Here is a 23,406-nt window from a genome sequence, read left to right as displayed (position 1 = left end):
AGTAGAGATAGGGTTTGACCACGTTGGTCAGGCTGGTCTCGAACTCCTGACCTCAAGTGGCGACACCACGCCAGCCTGCGCAACACAGCAAGACCCTGTCTCAAAAAAATAAAACATAAAAAATAAAAGTTTTTTAAAAATACAAAAAATGAACAAAATTAGCCAGGCATGGTGGTGTGCGCCTGTAGTCTCAGCTACTCGGGAGGCTTCAGTGGGAGGATCTCTTGATCCCAGGAGGTCAAGGCTGCAGTGAGCTGAGATCACACCATTGCACTCCAACCTGGTTGACAGAGTGAGACTCTGTCTCACAAAAACAAACAAACAAACAAACAAACAAAATATATGTTCTTAAGACTTTTTAATTTCAAAAAAGAGAAAATAAGTTGTAAATATCCTACAAATATCCTAGAGTTCCCATTTACCCCCCACCCAGCACTCTGGTTGTTAACATCATACATAACCATGGTATATATATCAAAATGTGAAACCAACACTGATACAATGCTGTCAACTAAACTGCAGATTTTATTCAGATATTACCAGCTTTTCCACTAATGTCCTCCCTCTATTCCAGCATTGAGTCCAGGACACTACATTGACTAAAGACATAATTCTTTTAAATGTTACTTAAAGATGTACAAATACAAACCTAGTTACAAAATGTATTATGCTTTTAACTCTTTTATTATTATAAACCAAACCAAAACAAATTTATATATATAGATATATAGATATAAATTTTTTTTTTTTTTTTTGTGAGACAGAGTCTCGCTCTGTCACCCACACTGGAGTGCAATGGTGTGATTTTGGCTCACTGCAACCTCCATCTCTCAGGTTCAAGTGATTTTCCTGCCACAGCCTCCCGAGTAGCTGGGATTACAGGCGTGTGCCACCACGCCCAGCTAATTTTTTTTTTTTTTTTTTTTTTTTAGTAGAGACAGAGTTTCACCCTGTTAGCCAGGATGGTCTCCATCTCCTGACCTCGTGATCCGCCCACCTCGGCCACCCAAAGTGCTGGGATTACAGGTGTGAGCCACCACACCCGGCCCTTTATAAGTTATTTTCAAGCAAAACTTTAAAACTTCAACCTAGTATAATTCAAATTAATTTAGTGCGATGATTAATATTGTTCTGATGGAAATCTGCTCTTTGCTAAATGAATGGAGAGCTCAGGTATGGCAAGAGTTCTCTTGCTTCTATCCCTGCACTATCACGTTCCCTGGAATGACTTAATTCTTCCCACCCCTGACTTCGATTTGGTCAATTGCAAAACCCTTTTTCCCACAGTGAGCCATGACATCATTGACTTTCACTTGGCTCAAACTTGCCCGTATCATATTACCTCCTACCAGACCCATCTCCTTTGTTTTTGAGACGTAGTCTCACTCTGTCACCCAGGCTGGATTGCAGTGGTGCAATCTCAACTCACTGCAACCTCTGCCTCCTGGATTCAAGTGATTCAACCACCTCAGCGTCCCGAGTAGCTGGCACTACAGGCACGTACCACCATGCCCGGCTAATTTTTCTATTTTTAGTAGAAACAGGTTTCACCGTGTTAGCAAGGCTGGTCTCGAACTCCTGGCCTCAAGTGATCTGCTTGCCTTGACCTCCCAAAGTGCTTGGATTATAGGCATGAGCCACCATGCCCCGCCCAGACCCTCTCCTAATCACTGAGTCAAGACAATAAAAGTAGTGGGGCTAGGCGCAGTGGTTTATGCCTATAATCCCAGCACTTTGGGAGGCTGAGGCGGGCAGATCACAAGGTCAGGAGATCAAGACAATCCCGGCTAACACGGTGAAACCCTGTCTCTACTAAAAATACAAAAAATTAGCCAGAGCCTGGGTGCAGTGGCTCACGCCTATAATTCCAGCACTTTAGGAGGCAAAGGAGGACAGATCATGAAGTCAGGAGTTTGAGACCAGCCTGGCCAATATGGTGAAACCCTGTCTCTACTAAAAATAACAAAAATTAGCCGGACATGGTGGCGCATGCCTGTAGTCGCAGCTACTCGAGAGGCTGAGGCAGAAGAATCGCTTGAACCAGGGAGGCGGAAGTTGCAGTGAACTGAGATCGCGCCACTGCACTCCAGCCTGGGCGACAAGAGCAAGACTCTGTCTTAAAATAAAAAGAAAAAATAGTAGTGGCACATGGCACCAGTGAACTGTAAATTTTAATGCAAACTTGGCACTGAAATCAAGCAGCAGTGCTTCTTAGAAGATGGCCAACCAGAGAATTGGGTGTGCTTCTATAAAAAGATTATCACTGAAGCATTAATAGAAGAAAAACACCTAAAGGTTCTCTCTCTCTTATTTTATTTCATTCGAGACAGAGTCTCGCTGTGTCACCCAGGCTGGAGTGCAGTGGCACGAACTCCAGATATTGGCTCACTGCAACCTCCACCTCCCAGCCTCAAGCGATTCTCCCGCCTCAGCCTCCCGAGTAGCTGGGATTACAGGCATGTGCCACCATACCCAGCTAATTTTTGTATTTTTAGTAGAGATGGGTTTTCACCATGTAGCCAAGCTGGTTTCCAACTCCTGGCCTCAAGTGATCCTCCCACCTTGGCCTTTCAAAGTGCTGGGATTACAGGCATGAGCCACTACACCCAGCCAGTTATCTTTTTTTTTTTTTTTGAGACGGAGTCTTGCTCTGCCATCCAGGCTGGAGTGCAATGGCGTGATCTTGGCTCACTGCAACCTCCACTTCCTGGGTTCAAGCGATTCTCCTGTCTCAGCCTCCTGAGTAGCTGGGACTACAGGCGCCTGCCACCACGCCCGGCTATTTTTTGTATTTTTAATAGAGACGGGGTTTCACCATATTGGTCAGGCTGGTCTTGGAACTCCTGACCTCAGGTGATCCACCTGCTTCGGCCTCCCAAACTACTGGAATTACAGGCGTGAACCACCGTGCCCGGCCTTTTTTTCGGTGAGACGAATTCTTGTTCTGTTGCTTAGGCTAGAGTGCAGTGGTGGGATCTTAGCTCACTGAAACCTCTGCCTCCCAGGTTCAAGTGATTCTCCCATCTCAGCCTCCCTAGTAGCTGGGATTACAGGCCCACGCCACCACACCCACCTAATTTTTTGTATTTTAGTAGAGATGGGGTTTCACCATGTTGCTCAGGTTGGTCTCAAACTCCTGAGCTCAGGTAATCCACCCGCCTCGGCCTCCCAAAGTGCTAGGATTACAAGTGTGAGCCACTGCGCCTGGCGCCAGTTATCTTAAGAACACAAGTGTAGGCTGGGCACGGTGGCTCACGCCTGTAATCCCAGCACTTTGGGAGGCTGAGACAGGCGGATCACCTGAGGTCAGGAGTTTGAGACCAGCCTGACCAACATGGAGAAACCCCATCTCTATTAAAAATACAGAATTAGCCGGGCATGGTGGTGCATGCCTGTAATCCCAGCTACTTGGGAGGCTAAGGCAGGAGAATCACTTGAACCCGAGAGGCGGAGGCTGCGGTGAGCCCAGATTGAGCCACTTCACCCCAGCCTGGGCAACAAGAGTGAAACTCCGTCCCAAAAAAAAAAAAAAAAGAATATAAGAGTAGGCCAGGTGCGGTAGCTCACGCCTGTGATCCCAGCACTTTGGGAGGCCAAGGGAGGCAGATCACGAGGTCAGGAGTTCAAGACCAGCCTGACCAACATGGTGAAACCCCATCTCTACTAAAAATACAAAAATTAGCTGGGTGGTGGTGCACGCCTATAATCCCAGCTACTCAAGAGGCTGAGGCAGGAGAATTGCTTCAACCCGGGAGGCAGAGGTTGCAGTGAGCCAAGATGGCACCATTGCACTCTAGCTCTGGGCAACAGAGCGAGACTCTGTTTCCAAAAAAAAAAAAAAAAAAGCTGGGTGTGGTGGCTCATGCCTGTAATCCCAGCACTTTGGGAGGCCACAGCAGGTGGATCATGAGGTCAGGAGTTCAAGACCAGCCTGGCCAAGATGGTGAAACCCCATCTCTACTAAAAATACAAAAATAAGCTGAGCATGGTAGTGGGTGCCTGTAATCCCAGCTACTCAGGAGGCTGAGGCAGAGAAGTGCTTGAATCAGGGAGGCGGAGGTTGCAGTGAGCCGAGGTCTGGCCACTGCACTCCAGCCTGGGTGACAGAGGGAGACTCCATCTCAAAAAAAAAAAAAAAATTGTAAGCCCTAGTTTAAGAAACAAAACAGTGAGATGATACACAATGAGAACTTTGATCTCTAGGACCTCTTGCAGGTGAAGAAAAGATTCAGGAGAGTTATCCAGGTGTCTCAGTCCATTTTCTGTTGTTTACTACAGAATACCTGAAACTGGGTAATTTATAAAGAAAGAGAGTTTGTTACAGTTATAGAGGCTGTGAAGCCCGGGGTCGAGGGGCTGCATCTGGCGAGGGCCTTCTTGCTGGTGGGGACTCTGCAGTCCCGAGGTGGTGCAGGGCATCACATGGTGAAGGGGCTGAGTGTCCCAGCTCAGGTCTCTCTTCCTTTTCTTATGAAGCCACCAGTTCCCCTCCCATGATAACCCATGAATCCAATAACTGATTTATCCATGAATGCAGAGTCCTCATGATCCAATCACCTCTTCTAGGCCCCAGCTCTCAATACGGCCTCATTGGAGATTAAGTTTCACTGTGAGTTTTGGAGAGACATTCAAACCAGAGCACCGCACAGAGGAGGGTGTTAAAAGTAGCCAGAGGAGCAGGAGCAAAGGCAAGAAGAGGGTGAGAGAGGCCTTGTATTTTTCAGGCTGTCAGTAATCCAGGATTTTCGGAAAAGGTAGTGAATGCAGGAGAGAGGCAGCAGCTTCAGCACTGGCTGGAAAACGAAGGAGGGGCCAGCTGCCCATAAGGCCAGAACCTGTAAGGGTGTTCAAATGTAGTATTTTCTTTTTCCTAGACAAGGTCTCACTCTGTCACCCAGGCTGGAGTGCAGTGGTACGATTATGGCTCACAGCAGCCTTGACCTCCCTAGGCTCAGGTAATCCTCCTACAGCCTCCCGAGTAGCTGGGACTACAGGCGTGTGCCACCACACTTGGCTAATTTTTTGTACTTTTTGTAGAGATGAGGTTTCACCATGTTGCCCAGGTGGGTCACAAACTCCTAAGGTCAAGCGATTGCCCACCTCAGCCTCCCAAAGTGCTGGGATTACAGGCACGAGCCACTGCACTCGACCTTCAGATAGTTCTTTTTGGCTTTAGGAGGACTGAAGAGTTTTTGTAGGAGTGCACCATAATCAGATTTGCCTGTTAGAGAGAATGAGTTTGTCTCTTATGGGAGATGGACTTGAGGCCGGGAGAACAGGAAAAGGGACTGCAGTGGGCCAGGTAGGACAGAATGAGGTCTGAACTCCAGCGGCAGCAGGAACAGAGAAGGAGTCTGATATTGGAAAGAAGGAACCAAATGCTTTGGAGACCCACTGGCCATGGAGGTAAAGAATTGGGAGAGGAGCTGGGCACGGTGGCTCACACCTGTAATCCCAGCACCTTGGGAGGCCGAGGTGGGCAGATCGCTTGAGGTCAGGAGTTCGAGACCAGCCTGGCCAACATGGTGAAACACCATCTCTACGAAAAATAAAAAAATTAGCCGGGCATGGTGGCACGTGCCTGTGATCCCAGCTACTCAGGAGGCTGAGGCAGGAGAATTCTTTGAACTTGGGAGGTAGAGCTTGCAGTGAGCCTCCCACCACTGCACTCCAGCCTGGGCGACAGAGTGAGACACTGTCCCGGGAGAAAAAAAAAAAAAAAGAATTAGGAGAGTAAGCTTGAATGTTATTTGAAGGTTTCTGGAATGGCGACTAACACCAGAACACTTAAGGTTAGTTGGAATCTGTAACAACTAGTTTTTCTGGAACTGTTTTTAATGTTTTGGTTTTCTAATAACTAGCACTTATGTAGTGTTCTGTGTAAGGCACTGTTCTAAGGGCTTTATACGCACTTTATTTTATTGACTCCAAAGGACCATTACCTATAAGATGCACCCTTCCCTCAAGATATGCACGATACACTAGACACATCCTTTCACAGATGTTAAAAAAATGGATGTCCTGAAATCAGTGATTTATGACATAAACTTTTTTTTTTTTTTTTTTTGAGACAGAGTCTTGCTCTGTTGCCAGGCTGGAGGAGTGCAGTGGCGCAAACTCAGCTCACTGCAACGTCCGCCTCCCGGGTTCAAGTGATTCTTCTACCTCAGACTCCTGAGTAACAGGGACTATAGGCGTGTGCCACCACGACCAGCTAATTTTTGTATTTTTAGTAGAGATGGGGTTTCACCATGTTGGCCAGGATGGTCTCAATCCCTTGACCTCGTGATCTGCCCTCCCAATATGCTGGGATTACAGGCAGGAGCCGTCATGCCCGGCCTTTTTTTTTTTTTTTTTGAGACGGAGTTTCACTTTTGCTGCCCAGGCTGGAGTGCAATGGCATGATCTGAACTCACCGCAACCTCTGCTTCCCAGGTTCAAGCGATTCTCCTGCCTCAGCCTTCCGAGTAGCTTGGATTATAGGCATGCACCACGGTGCCTATAATTTTATATCTTTTATATTTTATATTTAAAATGGCCAGCTAATTTTATATTTTTAGTAGAGATGGGGTTTCTCCATGTTGGTCAGGCTGGTCTCTGGTCTCGAACTCCTGACCTCAGGCGATCCACCCGCCTCAGCCTCCCAAAGTGCTGGAATTATAGGCGTGAGCCACCGTGCCTGGCCCAACTCACTTATTTCCTAACAACCCTCTGCACTAAGTACTACTAATCTCATTCGACAGATGAGGTTAACTCGCTCTCTACAAGCTCTCTATGGGTAGCAAGGGGTCGAGCCAGTGTTTGAACGCAGGGAGTCTGGCTCTGAAGTCTGTGCTCTTAGCTGCAAGCACAGGCTTCTAATACAGCATTACATTTAAGTTCATGACTGCCTAGGGACAGGATGCTGTGTGACACACAATACTAGAAACAGTGGAGAAGCTGCACCTTGCACTGCAGCTCCATTCTCAGCGGGAAGCGACCCAGAAGGGAAGCAGGTCAAATTCTCAGGCCAGCGATTGTGGAGAGGGAGCTGTCCTGGCATGAGGACTGTGGATACCCCGTTTCATCTCAAAGTAAACACCATGTGCCCTTGCATGTGGTTCCTGACTATAAGCTCTGACACTCTTGGTTGGAAAGACAAAATGTTTAAGTGGATGTGTATGAAAAATGAAGAATCATCTGGTTGGGCGTCATGGCTCACACCTGTAATTCCAGCACTTTGGGAGGCCAAGGCAGGAAGATCACAGGAGCCCAGGAGTTCAAGACCAGCCTGGGCAACATAGTGAGACCACGTCTTTATTATGAAAAATATATATATGTGTGTGTGTATATATATATATGACATATGTATGTGTATATATATAAGTGATATATATGTGTGTGTGTATATATATATACATAAAAACATTTAAAAAGAGAAACAGGCTGGACGTGGTGGCTCAGGTCTGTAATCCCAGCACTTGAGGCCAAAACAGGCAGATCGCTTGAGCCCAGTTCAAGAGCAGCTTGGCCAACACAGCAAAACCCCGTCTCTATAAAAAATTTAAAACTTAGCTGGGCATGTTGGTGCACACCTGTAGACCTAGTTACTCAAGGAGGCTGAGTTGGGAGCATCGCTTCAGCCCAGAAGGTGGAGGTTGCAGTGAGCTGAGATGGTGCCACTGCACTCTGGCCTGGGTGACAGAGATCCTGCCTCAAAAAAAAAAAAAAAAAAAAAAAAGAAAAAGAAAAAAAAGACAGTCATCTGCAGAGATCTGCAGTGAGCTATGCTGTTTTTAATATTACCAAAGGCTGAACTATATGGAACAAAAAATTACAACTTTGGATCAGGACAGGGTGCTATGCTCCTCACAAAATTCATGTTGAAATCCTAACCCCCAATGTGATGGTATGAGGTGGGACATTGATTAGGTCTTGTGTGTGTTTGTATGTATGTGTGTGTGACAGGATCTCACTCTGTTGCCCAGGCTGGAGTGCAATGCTGTGATGTCAGCTCACTGCAACCTCTGCCTCCTGGGTTTAAGCAATTCCCGTGCCTCAGCCTCCACATTAGCTGGGACTACAGGTACCCACGCCCACACCTGGCTAATATTTGTATTTTTAGTAGAGACAGGGTTTTGCCATGTTGGCCAGGCTGGTCTAGAACTCCTGGCCTCAAGTGATCCGCCCACCTCAGCCTCCCAAAGTGCTAGGATTACAGGTATGAGCCACTACGCCTGGTCATGATTAGTTTTTTTTTTTTGAGACAGAGTTGCCTAGGCTGGCGTGCAGTGGCACCATCTCAGCTCAAAACAACCTCTGCCTCCCGGGTTTATGCAATTCTCCTGCCTCAGCCTCCCCAGTAGCTGGGACTACAGGTGCGCACCACTATGCCTGGCTAATTTTTGCATTTTTAGTAGAGACGGGGGTTTCACTGTGTTGGCCAGGCTGCTCTCGAACTCCTGACCTCGTGATCTGCCTGCCTTGGCCTCCCAAAGTGCTGGGATTACAGGTGTGAGCCACCGTGCTTGACCCATGATTAGGTCTTTAGGGCAGAGCTCTCATGAATGGGATTGGTGCCCTTATAAAATACAGGTTGAGTATCCCTAATCTGAAAATCCAAAATCTAAAATGCTGCAAAATCTGAAACTTTCTGTCAATGTGATACTCAATGTGATACTCCAGGGAGCATTTCGGATTTGAAATGTTTGGATTAGGGATGCTTAACTGGTAGACCCACCTCTGTAAAAACAAAACAGCCAGCTGTGGTGGTATGCCTGTACTCCCAGCTACTCAGGAGGCTAAGGTGGAAGGACAGCTTGAGCTCATGAGTTTGAGGCTGCAGTGGGTCATGATCATGCCACTGTATTCCAACCTGGATGGCAAAGTGAGATGCCCCCATGGAAAAAAACCCACAACCCCAACAGAAAGTAGATTAGTGGTTGTCTAGGGCTTGGGTGGGGGATGGGGCATGGAGTGAATGCTAATTGAGGCTGGGGTTTCTTTCTGTTCTAAAAATGATTGTGGTGATGGTTGCAGAACTCGGAGTACACTAGAAGTCATTATATTGTACATTAAATGGGGACATTTTATAGCATGTTAATTGTATCTCAATAAAACTGTTAAAAAGGAAATACTAATGGAATTTGGATACATTTCCACTTATTTGGTATATGGCATTTATTTTCAGTTTTATTTTACAAACACTTAAATGGTCTTACTATGTGCCAAGTACTGCGTTCCAAACGCTTTATAAATATGAACGTATTTCATCCTCATAACTCTGTCAAGTGGATACTATTGCTATCTCCATTTTACACAGGTACAGAGAGGTGAAGTAACTTACCTAAGGTCTTCCAGTTAAAAATGGCAGTCAGGATTTGAACCCTGCCAGTCTAGCTTCAGAGTCTGTGATCTTTATTTATTTTTCAAGAGATAGGGTCTTGCTATGTTGCCCAAGCTGGAGTGCAGAGTTAGTCACAGGCATGATCCCATTACTGATGAGCATGGGAGTTTTGACTTGCTCCATTTCTGACCTGAGTTGCTTCACTCCTCCTTAGGTAACATGGTGGTCCCTGGCTCTTGTGGGGTCACCATATTGATGCCAAACTGAGGACACCCAATGCTCGTTGTGTACTACAGCCAAGAACTCCTGAGCTCAGGTGATTCTGCTTCAGCTTCACTAGTAGCTAGGACTGTAGACCTGTGCCACCAAGCCAAGCCAGAATCTGTGATCTAACCATTCTATTATGCCACCTTTTCCAAGGACGTTTACAGTTTTTCTTAACTGTAACCAGTGCAGAAAATTAAAAATTCGTGGAGGATCTTAAATTTGAGGACAGAGTTTAGGAATATATCCCTACGTACATGGCTAAATGTAAATATGTAGCAATGCCTAATAGAGGCCAGGCACTGTTCTGGTACTCTGGGTAGGGGTGGATAGGGAATATAAGGACAAATGATATAGGGTCCACGAAGAACTCTCAACCTAATTCAGATGCAATGTGGTGTTGGTATTTGAGCGTTTCCAAAAATGTTCTGGGTAGGACAGCAAAACAATAACATTTGGGTTTTAGAAAGTAAGGCATAAAATAATTTATTCATTAAATCAAAGGCGGTAAGATCAGTTGGGAAAGTGATAATCCAAAAATAGTAAGTATTTGAGTTTCAGCAGGAGGAATGAAAACAAATTACTTCAAGGAAATATTTCATAATTAGAAATATCCAGGTTTAGATACTGAAAGTGAGGGCCAGAGATAGAAATGGGTTGAAGATGACTCTAGAGCCTTTCTTTTTTTTTTTTTTTTTTTTTTGAGCCGGAGTCTCACTCTGTCGCCCAGGCTGGAGCACAGTGGCGCGATCTCAGCTCACGGTAACCTCTGCCTCCCGGGTTCAAGCGATTCCCCCACCTCAGCCTTCAGAGTAGCTGAGATTACAGGCGCGCGCCACCAGGCCCGGCTAATTTTTGTATTTTTAGTAGAGACGGGGTTTCACCATCTTGGCCAGGCTGGTCTTGAATTCCTGACCTCAGGTGATCGGCCGGCCTCGGCCTCCCAAAGTGTCAGGATTACAGGCGTGAGCCACTGCACCCGGCCTACAGTACTTCTAACGTAACATCTCAGAAACATTGGAGGAGAGAAAAGAATACACTTCCACTCGGAATTCGCACCCTGGTCGTCTTCGCTCGCTGGGTTCGCTCGCTGAACCGCCTCGCCCCCGCCTGGAAGGATGACATCTCGGCCTGGGCAGAGACTCGAAAGCCTCCTCCTGCCGCTCGGGATGCTAACAGCAGGGAGAGCAGTGTCTAGTGTTGCCCGTAGGAGCGTCGCCGACAGCCGCGCCGGGTTGCCAGAACTTCACTAGTTACCTTCCCGGCCGCCGCTCTTCCCGCATTCACCCGCTTCCCTCTTCTGGGAACGTGCGCACGTCTTCCGGCGCCCGGAAGTGCGTCATCAGCCGGCGCCAGCGGCCGCATGCCGGCGGAGCAGGGGCTTTGAGAGCGGGGGATTCCGGTGCTCGAGCACGCTGGTAGGAAAGGACCCGGGACTTGAACACTGTTGTGCGCCGCCATGCAGGTTTCCAGCCTCAATGAGGTGAAGATTTACAGTCTCAGCTGCGGCAAGTCCCTTCCTGAGGTAAGTCACTTTCCGGCCCCCTCACGAACTCTTTGGGGTCGTCCTCCTCGTGGGACAGCCGCCCCTCTCCTGGGCCCTAGCGTCTGTTTTAGCTGGACCCTGGTCACCCCCCGACTCGGGGAGGCCCAGAGGCGGCTGACAGTTTCCTGGGGAGGTATCGGCATTGGGAAACGAGGACACTGCCGTCACCGCGCCAGAAGCTGGACCAAGGGATAATCAGGGTCGGTGAACTTTGCTGGAACTAAAGTTTTCTGTTCCAGAGAACGCATCCATTTGGGCTTCTTTGGATGTTCACAGTCCTTGCCACACACTGAGAAGGAAAACATGGACAGATCTCTCCCCCATATGGCCATCAGCTGTTTGTGGAGTCCCTTTCATTTGCCAGGTCTTAGGGATACAACGGTGAACAAGGGAGATACAGACTTCGCATCTGCAGAATTTATGGTGTGGAGGACAGTATTTTCGAGACTTGCTGAACTTAACCTGATTCCTAGTCTTAAAGTTGGAAAGGGCTTGGACAAATCGGCAATTCGCTTCCAATCTTCTCGTGTTTAATAATGCAGCTGAGATTTAATAATGTGTTTAATATGCAGCTGAGATCCAGGCAGGGGAATGGTGACTTGTCCAGCATGACACACCTAGGCTCTGAAACTTTTCTTTTGTTTCTTCTACGTGGTGATCAAGCCTCTGTCCAAGCACTACCTTTTGTGGAAGCTCATTTCCATTTTGAGACTCTGCACTTGTTAGAAAGTGGTTTTTCAAATATGTCACCTTATAGCATGCCACTGTTGGTCTGAGTCCTGCCCTTGGAAAACAGAATAAATATAGCCCTCCTTCCATTTGTCTGCTTCTACAAAAATTTGGAGCCAGTGCTTAGGTTTTTCCTTTCTTCCTAAAATTCTGATTTAAATATTGCCCTGTCTTCCAGTTGTTCTTCACACCTCATGAGCTTTCTCTTTTTGTTCATTCATTCTCCACACGTGTTAAGAAGTTACTATGTGCAAGGAACTCTGTTTTAAGTATTGGGATATATGGTGGACATTTCAGGTAAGGTTCTCTGTTGGGGAAAAGGAAAATAAACAAGTGAGCAAATAAGGCAATTTCAGGTAGTCAAAAAGTACTTTTCGTGATGAATGATTAGAAGAGAGCCGTTTTGGATAAAGTGTTGAAAGTATTTTGGATAAAACCTTTGGGGAAGGCCTCTCTGCAAGAGGTGACATATGAGCAGAAACTTGAATGATGAAGAGGGGTCAGTCATGTGAAGATGGGGGAAGAGTTTTCAGTGCTGAGAACAGAAGGTGCAGAGGTCCCCACATGGGAATGTACTGGATAGTAGGAGGACCGGAAGAGGCACAGGTGTGATTGTAGTATGCTGAGTGAGGGGGCGACAGCAGAGTGGATGAGGCTGGAGAGGTAGGCCTGGTAGGAAAGGTAGGAAGTTCAAGTTTTATTCTTAGTGCTGCTGGAAGTCACTGTTGTGTTTCCACGTGGGCTGCTGTGTGACAAATGACTGGCTGGGGAGGGCTCGAGTGGGGATGAATTAGGTAGTCCGGGGGAGCGACTTTGGTGCCTTGGGCTTGCCTGGGAAGAAAGGAGATGCTAAGACACAGTGAGACTCAGGACATATTTTGTAGATAGGGCTGATGGAACTTGCTAATGGATTAGATTCTTGGTAGAGGAAAGTTGAGGTGACAAAAAGGAAGGAATCGGAGAACTCTTCAGTTTTGATTCTGAACAAGTGGGTGCATGGTGGTGCTGCTAACTGACACGGAGAAGAATCAAGAAGGAACACGTTAAAGGGTGAGAGGAGGAATGTAGTGAGCAAAAATAATCAAGATTTTTTTTTTTTTTTTTGAGATCGCGTGCAGTGGCCTGATCTTGGTTCACTGCAACCTCCCGGGTTCAAGCAGGTCTCCTGCCTCAGCCTCCCCAGTAGCTGGGACTACAGGCACACACCACCAGGCCCAGCTAATTTTTGTATTTTTAATAGAGACGGGGTTTCACTATGTTGGCCAGGATGGTCTCAATCTGACCTCGTGATCCACCCGCCTCTGCCTCCCAAAGTGCTGGAATTACAGGCATGAGTCACTGCGCCTGGCCCAAAATTTTTATTTTCAGTAGTGAACATTTGAAGTTCTAATACATACCAAATGGAAATGTTGAGTAGTTAGCAGTTGCATGGATACTAGCATGGAGATTGCAGGTTAAGTCACTGTCATCGTTTGGGACTAGGTGAGAGCAAATTGTGAGAGAATGAACAGAAGAGAACTGGGCTGAGGACCTGAGGCAGTCTTAACATTTGCATCTAAGAAGAGGAGGGGAACCCAGCAAAGAAGAAGGAGTAGTAAGCACTGATGGAAGGGGAGACTCAGAAATGTGTGCTTTTGTAGAAGCAAGTGTTTCAAGGAGGAGGAGTGGTCACCTGTGTCAACTGCTAATGAGAGCTTCAGTAAGATGAAGGCAGAAAAGAGACCATCGACTTTGGCGTGATGCAGCACCGTTGACCTTGGTGAGGAGTTCCAGTGGAATGGTAGGGAGAGTAGCTTGAGCTGAGTGGATCTGGAAACCCCTACTTGTCCTGGTTAATGTTTTCTGGTTTGTTTCTTTTTTTGAGATGGAGTCTCGCTCTGTTGCCCAGGCTGGAGTGCAGTGGTGTCATCTCTGCTCACTGCAAACTCCGCCTCCCGGGTTCACGCCATTCTCCTGCCTCAGCCTCCCGAGTAGCTGGGACTACAGGTGCCCACCACCACGCCCAGCTAATTTTTTGTATTTTTAGTAGAGATGGGATTTCACCGTGTTAGCCAGGATGGTCTCAATCTCCTGACCTCGTGATCCTCCCACCTCGGCCTCCCAAAGTGCTGGGATTACAGGCTTGAGCCACCGCCCCTGGCCGTTTTCTGGTTATTTCTTTGAGGTGTGGTACCTAAACTCCACGTGGAACCCTAGTTGTTGTCTGATCTGTGCAAATATTGCTTCTCTCCTTCTGGGCTTTACCTTTTTGTTAATGTAGAGAAGCCTCTACATTTACTCCCCAGGTGATCCGATGCAGTCTCCTGGCTTTAAGCACATCTGTGTATCCGTAACTATCACATTGATGTTTCTATCCCTTACCTCTACGCTGAACTGGACTTGTGTGTCCAGCTGTTTCTTGACATCCCTACTTGCATGTCTGATAGGTATCTCAAACTTAACTTGTCCAAAGTAGAACACCAGCTTTCCCTCCACATTTGCCCCTCCTCCAACCTAGTGGTCTTTGCTCTCTCAGTCAGTGGCAACTCCATCCCTCAAGACGTTGACGCCAAAAGCACTGGAGGTTTTTTGTTGTTGTTTCTTTGCTCTCATACAATCCATTAGAAAATGCTGTTGGTTCTGTCTTCAGTATAGATCCAGAATCCAGTCATCTCCATTACCGCCGCTGATCAAGACACTGTCACCCTGGATTATGCAATTGCAGTTATTGCAGTTGACTTCCAAGCGGTTTCTCAGTTTCCACCCTCTACCCCTTTATTCCACGGTCTATTATCAGTAAACTGGCAGAGTGATCCTCTACTCAAAACCCTCCAGTGGCTCCTGGTCTCTTGGGGGTGAAAAGCAGAGTCCTTTGAGTGGCCTGTAAGGTCCTACTTGATGTTGTGCCTTCCTGCCCTCTTCTCTGAGCTCAGCGGTCACTGTTCTCCACCTTCCACTGGCCTCACAAGTCTCCTCACTGCTCGAGACCAGGCACACTCTTGCCTTAGGACCTTGGTGCTGGGGATTCCCCCTGCTTGCCTGCTTTTCTCCCAGATGTTCACCAGGCTTGCCTCCTCATGCCTTTCAGGTCATTGCTCAAGAGAACCTTAACCTTATTTAAAATTATAATTCTCTACCAATACTTCGTCTCCTTTTCTTGCTTTATTTTTTCCATGGCATACATAACCATCAGACATTCTAATTGTTTTACTTCCTTATTTGTTGGTGTTCCCTCACTTGAAAGAAAGCTTCATAAAAGGAGGGGTTTTTAGATTCATAAATTTATTTATTTATTTATTTATTTATTTTTTTGAGACAGGGGTTTTCGTTGCCCAGGCTGGACTGCAGTGGCACAATCATGGCTCACCTCAGCCTTGACTTCCCTTGGGCTCAACGATCCTTGCCCCTCAGCCTACTGAGTAGCTGGGACTACAGGTGCACACCAGCATGCCCAGTTTCTTTTTTTTTTTTTTTGGTAGAGACAGTGATCCCACTTTAGTGCCAGGCTGGTCTCAAGCTCCTGGGCTCAAGTGATCCCCTTGCCTCAGTGCTGGGATTATAGGTATGAACCACTGCACCCGGCCAAGAGGGTTTTTTTTTTTTCGTGTTTTATTTACTACTGCTATACCTAATTACTGGCATTTAGTAGTACTAAATAAATATTTTGTTTAATGTATTGATGAATAAAGTTAATTTTCATTTCCAGTCCCATCACACTTCTGACTTGGGGCTGTGATTTTTATTCATATAATTTGACCTAAAAATCTCCCATTCTGGAGTTAATCAGCTTTTGTTGTATTTTTAATGCTGTTAAATTTATTTTCATTAGTTTTCCAGTGGTTAAGCTTGTTTTTTTTGAGACGGAGTCACCAGGCTGGAGTATAGTGGCAAGATCTCAGCTCCCTGCAACCTCTGCCTCCCGTGTTCAAGTGATTCCCCTACCTCAGCCTCCCAAGTAGCTGGGATTACAGGTGCCCACCACCACGTCTGGCTAATTTTTTGTATTTTAGTAGACACAGGGTTTCACCTGTTGTGCGAAACCTGTGTTGGCCGGGCTGGTCTCTATCGGCCTCCCAAAATGCTGGGATTATAGGCATGAGCCACTGTGCCTGGCCAAGTATCAGCTATTTGGTCAGTTACTTATCTGGTGTTATTCTTTGTAAAAAATATATTTCTATAAGAAACATTCTCCTATAAATGTTTTACTTTTTAAATTCTCACTTAAATAAATTAAGTTGTTCCGTATATTTAGTTATAACCCATAATATTTGAGGCTTTTTGTTTTCCTTTAGATTGGATTGGGTTAGTTTAGATTGGATTAGGTTAGATGGGTTAGTTTTTCTCTTATGTAAAAAGGTTGTAGTTCAAAAAGTTTCTTAGCTGGCCGGGCCTGGTGGCCCGTGTCAGTAGACCTAGCATTGTGGAAGGCAAAGGTGAGAGGATTGTTTGAGCCCAGGAGCTTAAGGCTTCGGTGAGCTGCAGTCACACTGCATCACTGTACTCTAGACTGGGCAAGCATGAGACCCTGTCTCTAAAAAAGTAAAAATAAAAGAAATTATCTAATGTATGTAAGTATACACAAGACAAAAATCCAGGAGATATTTAATATGTTAAGAGTAGGGTTAGGATTAGAGAATTTTTTTGCTTCCTATGTTATATATTCCTATAAAGTTTGAATTGTTAAATATAAGCATGTATTGATTTTGCACGCTGAAAAACAATTTAGCAAAATTTGTTTTAAAATAAAGTCTCTTCATTTTCTTTAAGTGGCTTTCTGATAGGAAGAAGAGAGCACTACAGAAGAAAGATGTAGGTGAGTATTGTTTTTTCCCCACTTCAGCTGCATTAGTGATCCACGTTCTAATGCTTTTACTCATTTGCTGTTATCATATACAAGTGAGGATTTATGAGAATGCAGTAACATGTAGTGGAAAATGAATGCTGTTGTCTCTTTCCTTTTTTTTTTTTTTCTTTTGACATGAGGTCTTGCTGTGTTGCCCAGACTGGTTTCTAACTCCTGGCCTTGAGCAGTCCTCCCACCTTGGCCTCCCAAAGTTTTGGGATTACAGGCATGAGCCTCTGCACCCAGCCCTTCTCCTTCTTCTTCTTTTTTTTTTTTTTTTTGAGACGGAGTTTCAGTCTTGTTGCCCGGGCTAGAGTGCAATGGTGTGACCTCGGCCCACTGCAACCTCTGCCTCCTGGATTCAAGCAATTCTCCTGCCTCGGCCTCCTGAGTAGCTGGGATTACAAACCACCATGCCTGGCTAATTTTTTTTGTATTTTTAGTAGAGATGGGGTTTCTCCATGTTGGTCAGGCTGGTGTCGAACTCCCCACAGGTGATCCGCCCGCCTTGGCCTCCCAAAGTGCTGGGATTACAGGCCTGAGCCACCACGCCCAGCTGCCTTTCTCCTTCTTAAGAAACTTTTTACTGTAGTTGGTATGTTCCTGGTGGGTATGGAATTTGATTTTACCTTATTAACTAATGAGTTAGCCTGTTACAGTTTCATGGATAACAACAGTAAGACGCAAGACTCCTGGGTTAGAGATGCAGATTTTATTACTCACAGCACAGTAAATAGCATGAGCATCAGCATATTTGTGCCAGTTCCCCTCTTGAGTCTCCTGGAGACACTTAGCACAATCCAGATGGATGCTTGGCACACAGTGGATTTGTGTTGTGGCTGAGCAACACAGCTTGGGAAGTCCACTGCTTTTCTAGCAAGCGGTAAGCAAACCTGTGCTTTGTCTAGAAGGGACGTGTTACCTGTCTGTCAAGGTTCTCAGCAGTGTAAATAACCCTGAGAAATGGCTCAGGTTAGAGTGACTGGGGCCTTCCAATCTCGCCATACCCAGTAAGCATGCAGGTCCAAGGAGGACTGTCTCTCCTATTGCTTTGCTCTCTGGTGTATCAAAATCTTATCCTGTGAATTAAATCCATTTATCAGTGTTTGAGATACAGAGACAATGAGCATTTTTTGAAGAAAGGAATTTTACATGTAGGATGTATGAACCTGAACGTTAAAAGATGATTGTAGAAGATGATTCTTTTAAATTTACAGCAGCAAGAAATTGTAAGAAAAATTCTAACTTAAATAATTTTGGTGAACAAGTTTTCATTATATTTTCTTCATTATAGCTTGTCACATTTGAAAGAAAATTTATTTTCCCATATTTTTGTTTAACTTATTCCTTAAAGACCTAAGGTATCAAAGGGGTTTCCTCTTGTCTGCAGATAATTGGTGCCAACAGAGGCATAAGTCAGCTTGATAGTAGTTTCTTATATAAACTTAAGAGTTCCGGCCAGGCATGGTGGCTTACACCTCTGATCCCAGCACCTTAGGAGGCCCAGGCGGGCAGATCACGAGGTCAGGAGTTTAAGACCAGCCTGGCCAACATAGTGAAACCCCATCTCTACTAAAAATACAAAAATTAGCCAGGCATGGTGGCATGTGCCTGTAGCCCCAGCTACTCAGGAGGCTGAGGCAGGAGAATCGCTTGAACCTGGGAGGTGGATTTTTGCAGTGAGCTGAGATTGTGCCACTGCACTCCAACTTCGGCAACAGAGTGAGACTTTGTCTTAAAAAAAAAAAAAAAAAGAGTTTGGAGGCTTAAACCTGTTATTTAGGAGAAAAAAAAAATTATAAGATTTTTGTCTTTGCCGTGATTGAGTAATAATAGTGGTTTAGAGGCCTGGTGCAGTGGCTCACTCCTGCAGTCCCAGAACTTTGGGAGGCTGAAGTGGGAGGATTGCTTGAGCCTAGAAGTTCGAGACCAGCCTGGGCAATGTGGCAAAACCCCATCTCTACAAAAATACAAAAATACCTGGGTGCAGTGGCATACGCCTATAGTCCTAGCTCTTTGGGGGGCTGACGTGTGAAGATCGCTTGAGCCCAAGAGGTTGAGGCTGCAGTGAGCCATAATCGTGCCACTGCACTACAGCCTGGGTGACAGAGTGAAACCCTATCTCCCAAAGTGGTTTAATGTTTATGCTGTTCCTCCTATAACACTGGATGTTTGATATACTGTTGTGGAAATTTTTTTTTTTTTTTTTCAATTAATGGTGATACTTTTTTTCCTCTTAAAAAGTGAAAATGAAATACTTAGCTTAGAAAAACAATGTATGAGCTAAGGAAAAAAACCTTTGCTGTTTAATGGTTGGGCTGGAAGGCCAACCATTTCCCAAGGCTGGGAAGCATTTGGGATGAATTTTACCTGTTTATAGTTGTGGTGACTGCTTGGCATACATTTGTCTTCTTATGTTAGAGAATAAGCACGTTAGCTAAACTAGTTGTTTTTTTCTCTCCTTTTAGATGTCCGTAGGAGAATTGAACTTATTCAGGATTTTGAAATGCCTACTGTATGTACCACTATTAAGGTGTCAAAAGATGGACAATACATTTTAGCAACTGGTAAGCATCTTTTTGGTTATGATTTCCATGCGTTTTGTATCAGGAAATGCTATGATGGGAAAGGTTTTTGTTGTTGTTGTTTTTAACCATAATATTTTATTATAAAAAACTTAAAACACACAGAAATATTGAAAAAATTATAAACACCCATTTAACTACTACCTAAATTCTGCAGTAAATAGTTTACTCTGCAGTATTTGATTTATCCCATGCATCTGTCTCTTTGTTCATACATCAGTCCATCTTGTTACTTTGATGCATATCGGTGTAAGTTGAAGATACCAGCGTACTTCACCCCAAAACACCTTAGCATGTATATCATTAGCTGGAGTTCAATATTTATCAATATTTACTTACGGCTTTTTTCAAGATAAATTTATATTGGTGAAATGCACAGATCCTAAGTTTACCATTTGATTAGTTTTGACAAATGCACATGCTTGTGTAACTCAAAGCTCTATCGAGACACAGAACATTTTTTTCCTGCAGAAAATGTCTCCCACTCGTGCAGAGACAACCATTGCTGATTTTTTTCAGTAGAGACAAGTTTAGCCTGTTTTAGAACTTAATATAAATGTAGTCATACACTGTATATTCTTTCTCTGTGAGACTTATTTCATGTAGGATTTTGTATTTGAGATTCATACATGTTGTTATATGTGTCAATAGCTTCTTTTTTTTATTACCAAAAAATATTATTATATGACTAAACCACAGTTTATTCACTCATTCTCCATGTAATGAGTACCTGGGCTATTTTCATTCAGTTTTTTGGCTATTACTAATAAAGCACTATGAACAATTGCATAGAAGTCTGTTTTGTGGTTATATGCTTTCATGTCTTTGGTAAATACCTAGGAGTGGAAATTTTGGGTCCTAGGTAGGTGTATGTTTAGTAATCTGGGAAACTTCCAAGTCTTTCCCCAAAGTGATCATATTATTTGCACTCCTACTAACAATGAATGAGAGTTTCAGGAAAGGTCATTTATAACATGGTTTTCTGTATAATGTACTAATTTTTAAAAATATCCCTAAGATTTTACATTAACAGTATTTATCATTATCAAAAAATCATGAAATATAGAGAACTTTTACTGTGTTGGAGTGTTGAACAGTGTCACCCAACCTTTAGTGGTTGTGATTTTGGTGCATTAGTCCTGTATATTGTCCAAACATTTTTTGCTGGTATCAGTATTCCTTTTCCAACCACTTTCTTTTTGGTAACACCTTTTATACCCACAGAGGCCAGTCTCTTTTGCTTTGTGTTAATGATTATCTCAGTACTAACTAACACTATCTACATCTCTTAGCCTTCAGTTCTTTGTTCAGAAACTGGTAAAAAGAATTGAGGAAATCTAAGATATATGGACACCCTTATTGAAGACTAGAAGAAACTTAAATTTTCTTCATTTTATAGATCCAGAGAAATATTAAGTGACTTGTCTAAGCTCACAGATCTAGTACTTAAGAAAGCTAGGATACAGATTTGTTAAATGACACTTTCTTTTATGAAATCATCCTCTATTTCTGTGCAAAATTGGTGGCTTTTCTTCTTCTTTTTTTTTGTTTTTGTTTTAAACAGAGTCTCACTCTGTCACCCATTCTGGAGTGCAGTGGTATGATTTTGGCTGACTGCAGCCGCTGCCTCCCGGGTTCAAGTGATTCTCCTGCGTCAGTCTCCTGAGTAGCTGGGACTACAGGTGCGCACCACCACACCCAGATAATATTTGTATTTTTTTAGTAGAGATAGGGTTTCACCATGTTGGCCAGGCTGATCTGGAACTCCTTGCCTCAAGTGATCCACCTGACTGGGCCTCCCAAAGTGCTGGGATTATAGGTGTGAGCCACTGCGCCTGGCCTAATGACTATCCTTCTTATACAGAACTTCTCGGTTTTATTTTATCTCAAAAATATTTCATAAATAATATGTGGGCTGAGCGGGGTGGCTCACGCCTGTAGTCCCAGCACTTTGGGAGGCTGAAGCAGGCAGATCACATGAGGCCAGGAGTTCGAGACCAGCCTGCCCAACCTGATGAAATCCTGTCTCTGTTAAAAGTAAATTAGCTGAGCGTGGTGGTGTGCCCCTGTAATCCCAGCTACTTGGAGGCTGAGGCATGAGAATTGCTTGAACCCAGATGGCAGAGGTTGCAGTGAGCCAGGATCGTGCCACTGCACTCTACCCTGGGCGACAGAGCGAGACTCTGTCTCAAAAAAAAAAAAAGGAAGAAAATGTGCAACATGGTAGTGAGACTGAGGAACTGAATTTCTTTTTTTTTTTTTAGAGACAGAGCTTTACTCGTAACCTTGAACTTTTGGGCTCAAGCCATCCATCCTCCTTCCTCAGCTTCCTGAGTTGCTAGAACTATAGGTGCTTACCACTATGCCCATTAATTAAATTTTTTTTTTTTTTTTTTTTGAGACGGAGTTTCGCTCTTGTTCCCCAGGTTGGAATGCAATGGCGTGATCTTGGCTCACCGCAACCTCCGCCTCCCTGGTTCAAGCAATTCTCCTGCCTCAGCCTCCCAAGTAGGTGGGATTACAGGCATACGCCACCATGCCTGGCTAAGTTTTGTATTTTTAGTAGAGATTCGGTTTCTTCATGTGAGTCAGGCTGGTTTTGAACTCCTGACCTCAGGTGATCCGCCCACCTCGGCTTCCCAAAGTGTTGGGATTACAGGTGTGAGCCACCACGCCAGGCCAAAAAAAAATTTCTTTTAGTAGAAATGGGGTATTTTGCCCATATTGGTCTCAAACTCCTGGACTCAAGCGGTTGTCCACCTGTCTCTCAAAGTGCTGGGATTATAGGCATGAGCCACAGCACCCAGCTAGAATCTTAAATTTAATTTAATTATTTTTAATTTAGATAACTATATGTTGCTAGTGGCTGCCATATTGGACAGCACAATTGTAAAGTCCAGAGTCCTTCTGGTTTGACTTTCCTCGAGGCCTTTTTCTGGTACTGGTAGGGGAAATGGAGTTAGAGTGTCACTTGCTTCTCTATTTAGTTTGGTAGAGGTTTTTCTTTCAATGTCGGTATCTATCTGTACTTCTTTCTCAGATTCCCTTTGGTGTTCTAGGCCGTGTGGCTAAAAACAAGTTGAATGAGATTAGCCCTGAAGACCCTTCATTCTGGTTGGGGAAATAGATTATCTAAGGGAATGAACACAGGGGATGTGCTAAGTATTATTTTGTTGTGGAAGTGACCGGCCTCTTAATTCCTTTTGGAAGCTTTGGGTTTATGATCATGCCAGATTTAAATCTATCATTAGTGGTGGTGTTAGTTTTTTCCGTTACGTGGGGATGAAAGATAAAAAATAGAGGGCCTACTTTTATTAATGTTTATATTTTTTACCACTTTTTCCCCCCGATGGCCAAAGAATACTTGTAAGCCTTTTAAACAACACAGCAATAAAAAACAGCAGGGTACAGTAGCTCATGCCTATAATCCCTGCACTTTGGGAGGCTGACGCGGGAGTGTTACTTAAGGCCAGGAGTTCAAGACCAGCTTGAGCAACACAGCAAGATCCTGTCCCTACAATAAAATAAAAAAATTAGTTGAATGTGGTGGTGTGCATCTGTAGTGTCAGCTATTCATGAGGCAGAGGCAGGAGGATTGCCTGAGCCTAGCAGTTTGAGGTTACAACGAGCTATGATTGCACCACTGTGCTCCATCCTGGGCAACAGAGCAAGACCCTGTCTCTGAAAAAAATTAAAGCCCCAAAAACAAACGACAGTGGAATACAGGTCCTGGCTATATTAAAAGTTTTATGTGTGGCCTTTCAAATTGTGTGTGTGTGTGTGTGTGTGTAAAATTGTGTGTATCTATCTGTCTATATGAATGTAGATATATATACACACATATATACACACACGCATATATATGTGTGTATATATACACATACACACATGCATCCAAATCTATTAAAATTATTGCCATACGACAGTGGGCTTATATTTACTGGTTTTAAACTTCTCTTTTTTAAGCTGGGTGCGGTGGCTCGTGCCTATAATTCTAGCACTTTGGGAGGCTGAGGTGGGTGGATCACTTGAGTCCAGGAGTTTGAGGCAAGCCTGGGCAATGCGGTGAAACCCCATCTTTACAAAAAAATACAAAAATTAGCCAGTCATAGTGGCAGGCGCCTCTTGGTCCCTG

At 44.6% G+C, this 23,406-nt stretch overlaps 1 protein-coding gene across 2 annotated transcripts in view; it reads left to right on the top strand.

The window, feature by feature from the left end:
• Window positions 1–10,925: 10,925 nt before the first annotated feature.
• The window catches only part of NOL10 (nucleolar protein 10), a 115,694-nt gene continuing 103,213 nt past the window's right edge, over window positions 10,926–23,406 (top strand). For both annotated transcript variants that reach the window (XM_007971496.3, XM_007971495.3), the window contains exons 1-3: window positions 10,926–11,114; window positions 16,611–16,656; window positions 19,155–19,253. In XM_007971496.3, the coding sequence (XP_007969687.2) occupies window positions 11,049–11,114; window positions 16,611–16,656; window positions 19,155–19,253 (211 nt within the window). In that variant the 5' untranslated portion in view covers window positions 10,926–11,048. The remainder of the gene's footprint in view (window positions 11,115–16,610; window positions 16,657–19,154; window positions 19,254–23,406) is intronic.

This window comes from Chlorocebus sabaeus, chromosome 14 (assembly GCF_047675955.1).
Source record: "Chlorocebus sabaeus isolate Y175 chromosome 14, mChlSab1.0.hap1, whole genome shotgun sequence".
Classification (NCBI taxonomy): domain Eukaryota; kingdom Metazoa; phylum Chordata; class Mammalia; order Primates; family Cercopithecidae; genus Chlorocebus; species Chlorocebus sabaeus.
The sequence above is the reverse complement of the archived record's forward strand: the minus strand, read 5'-3'. Positions and strand labels throughout refer to the sequence as shown.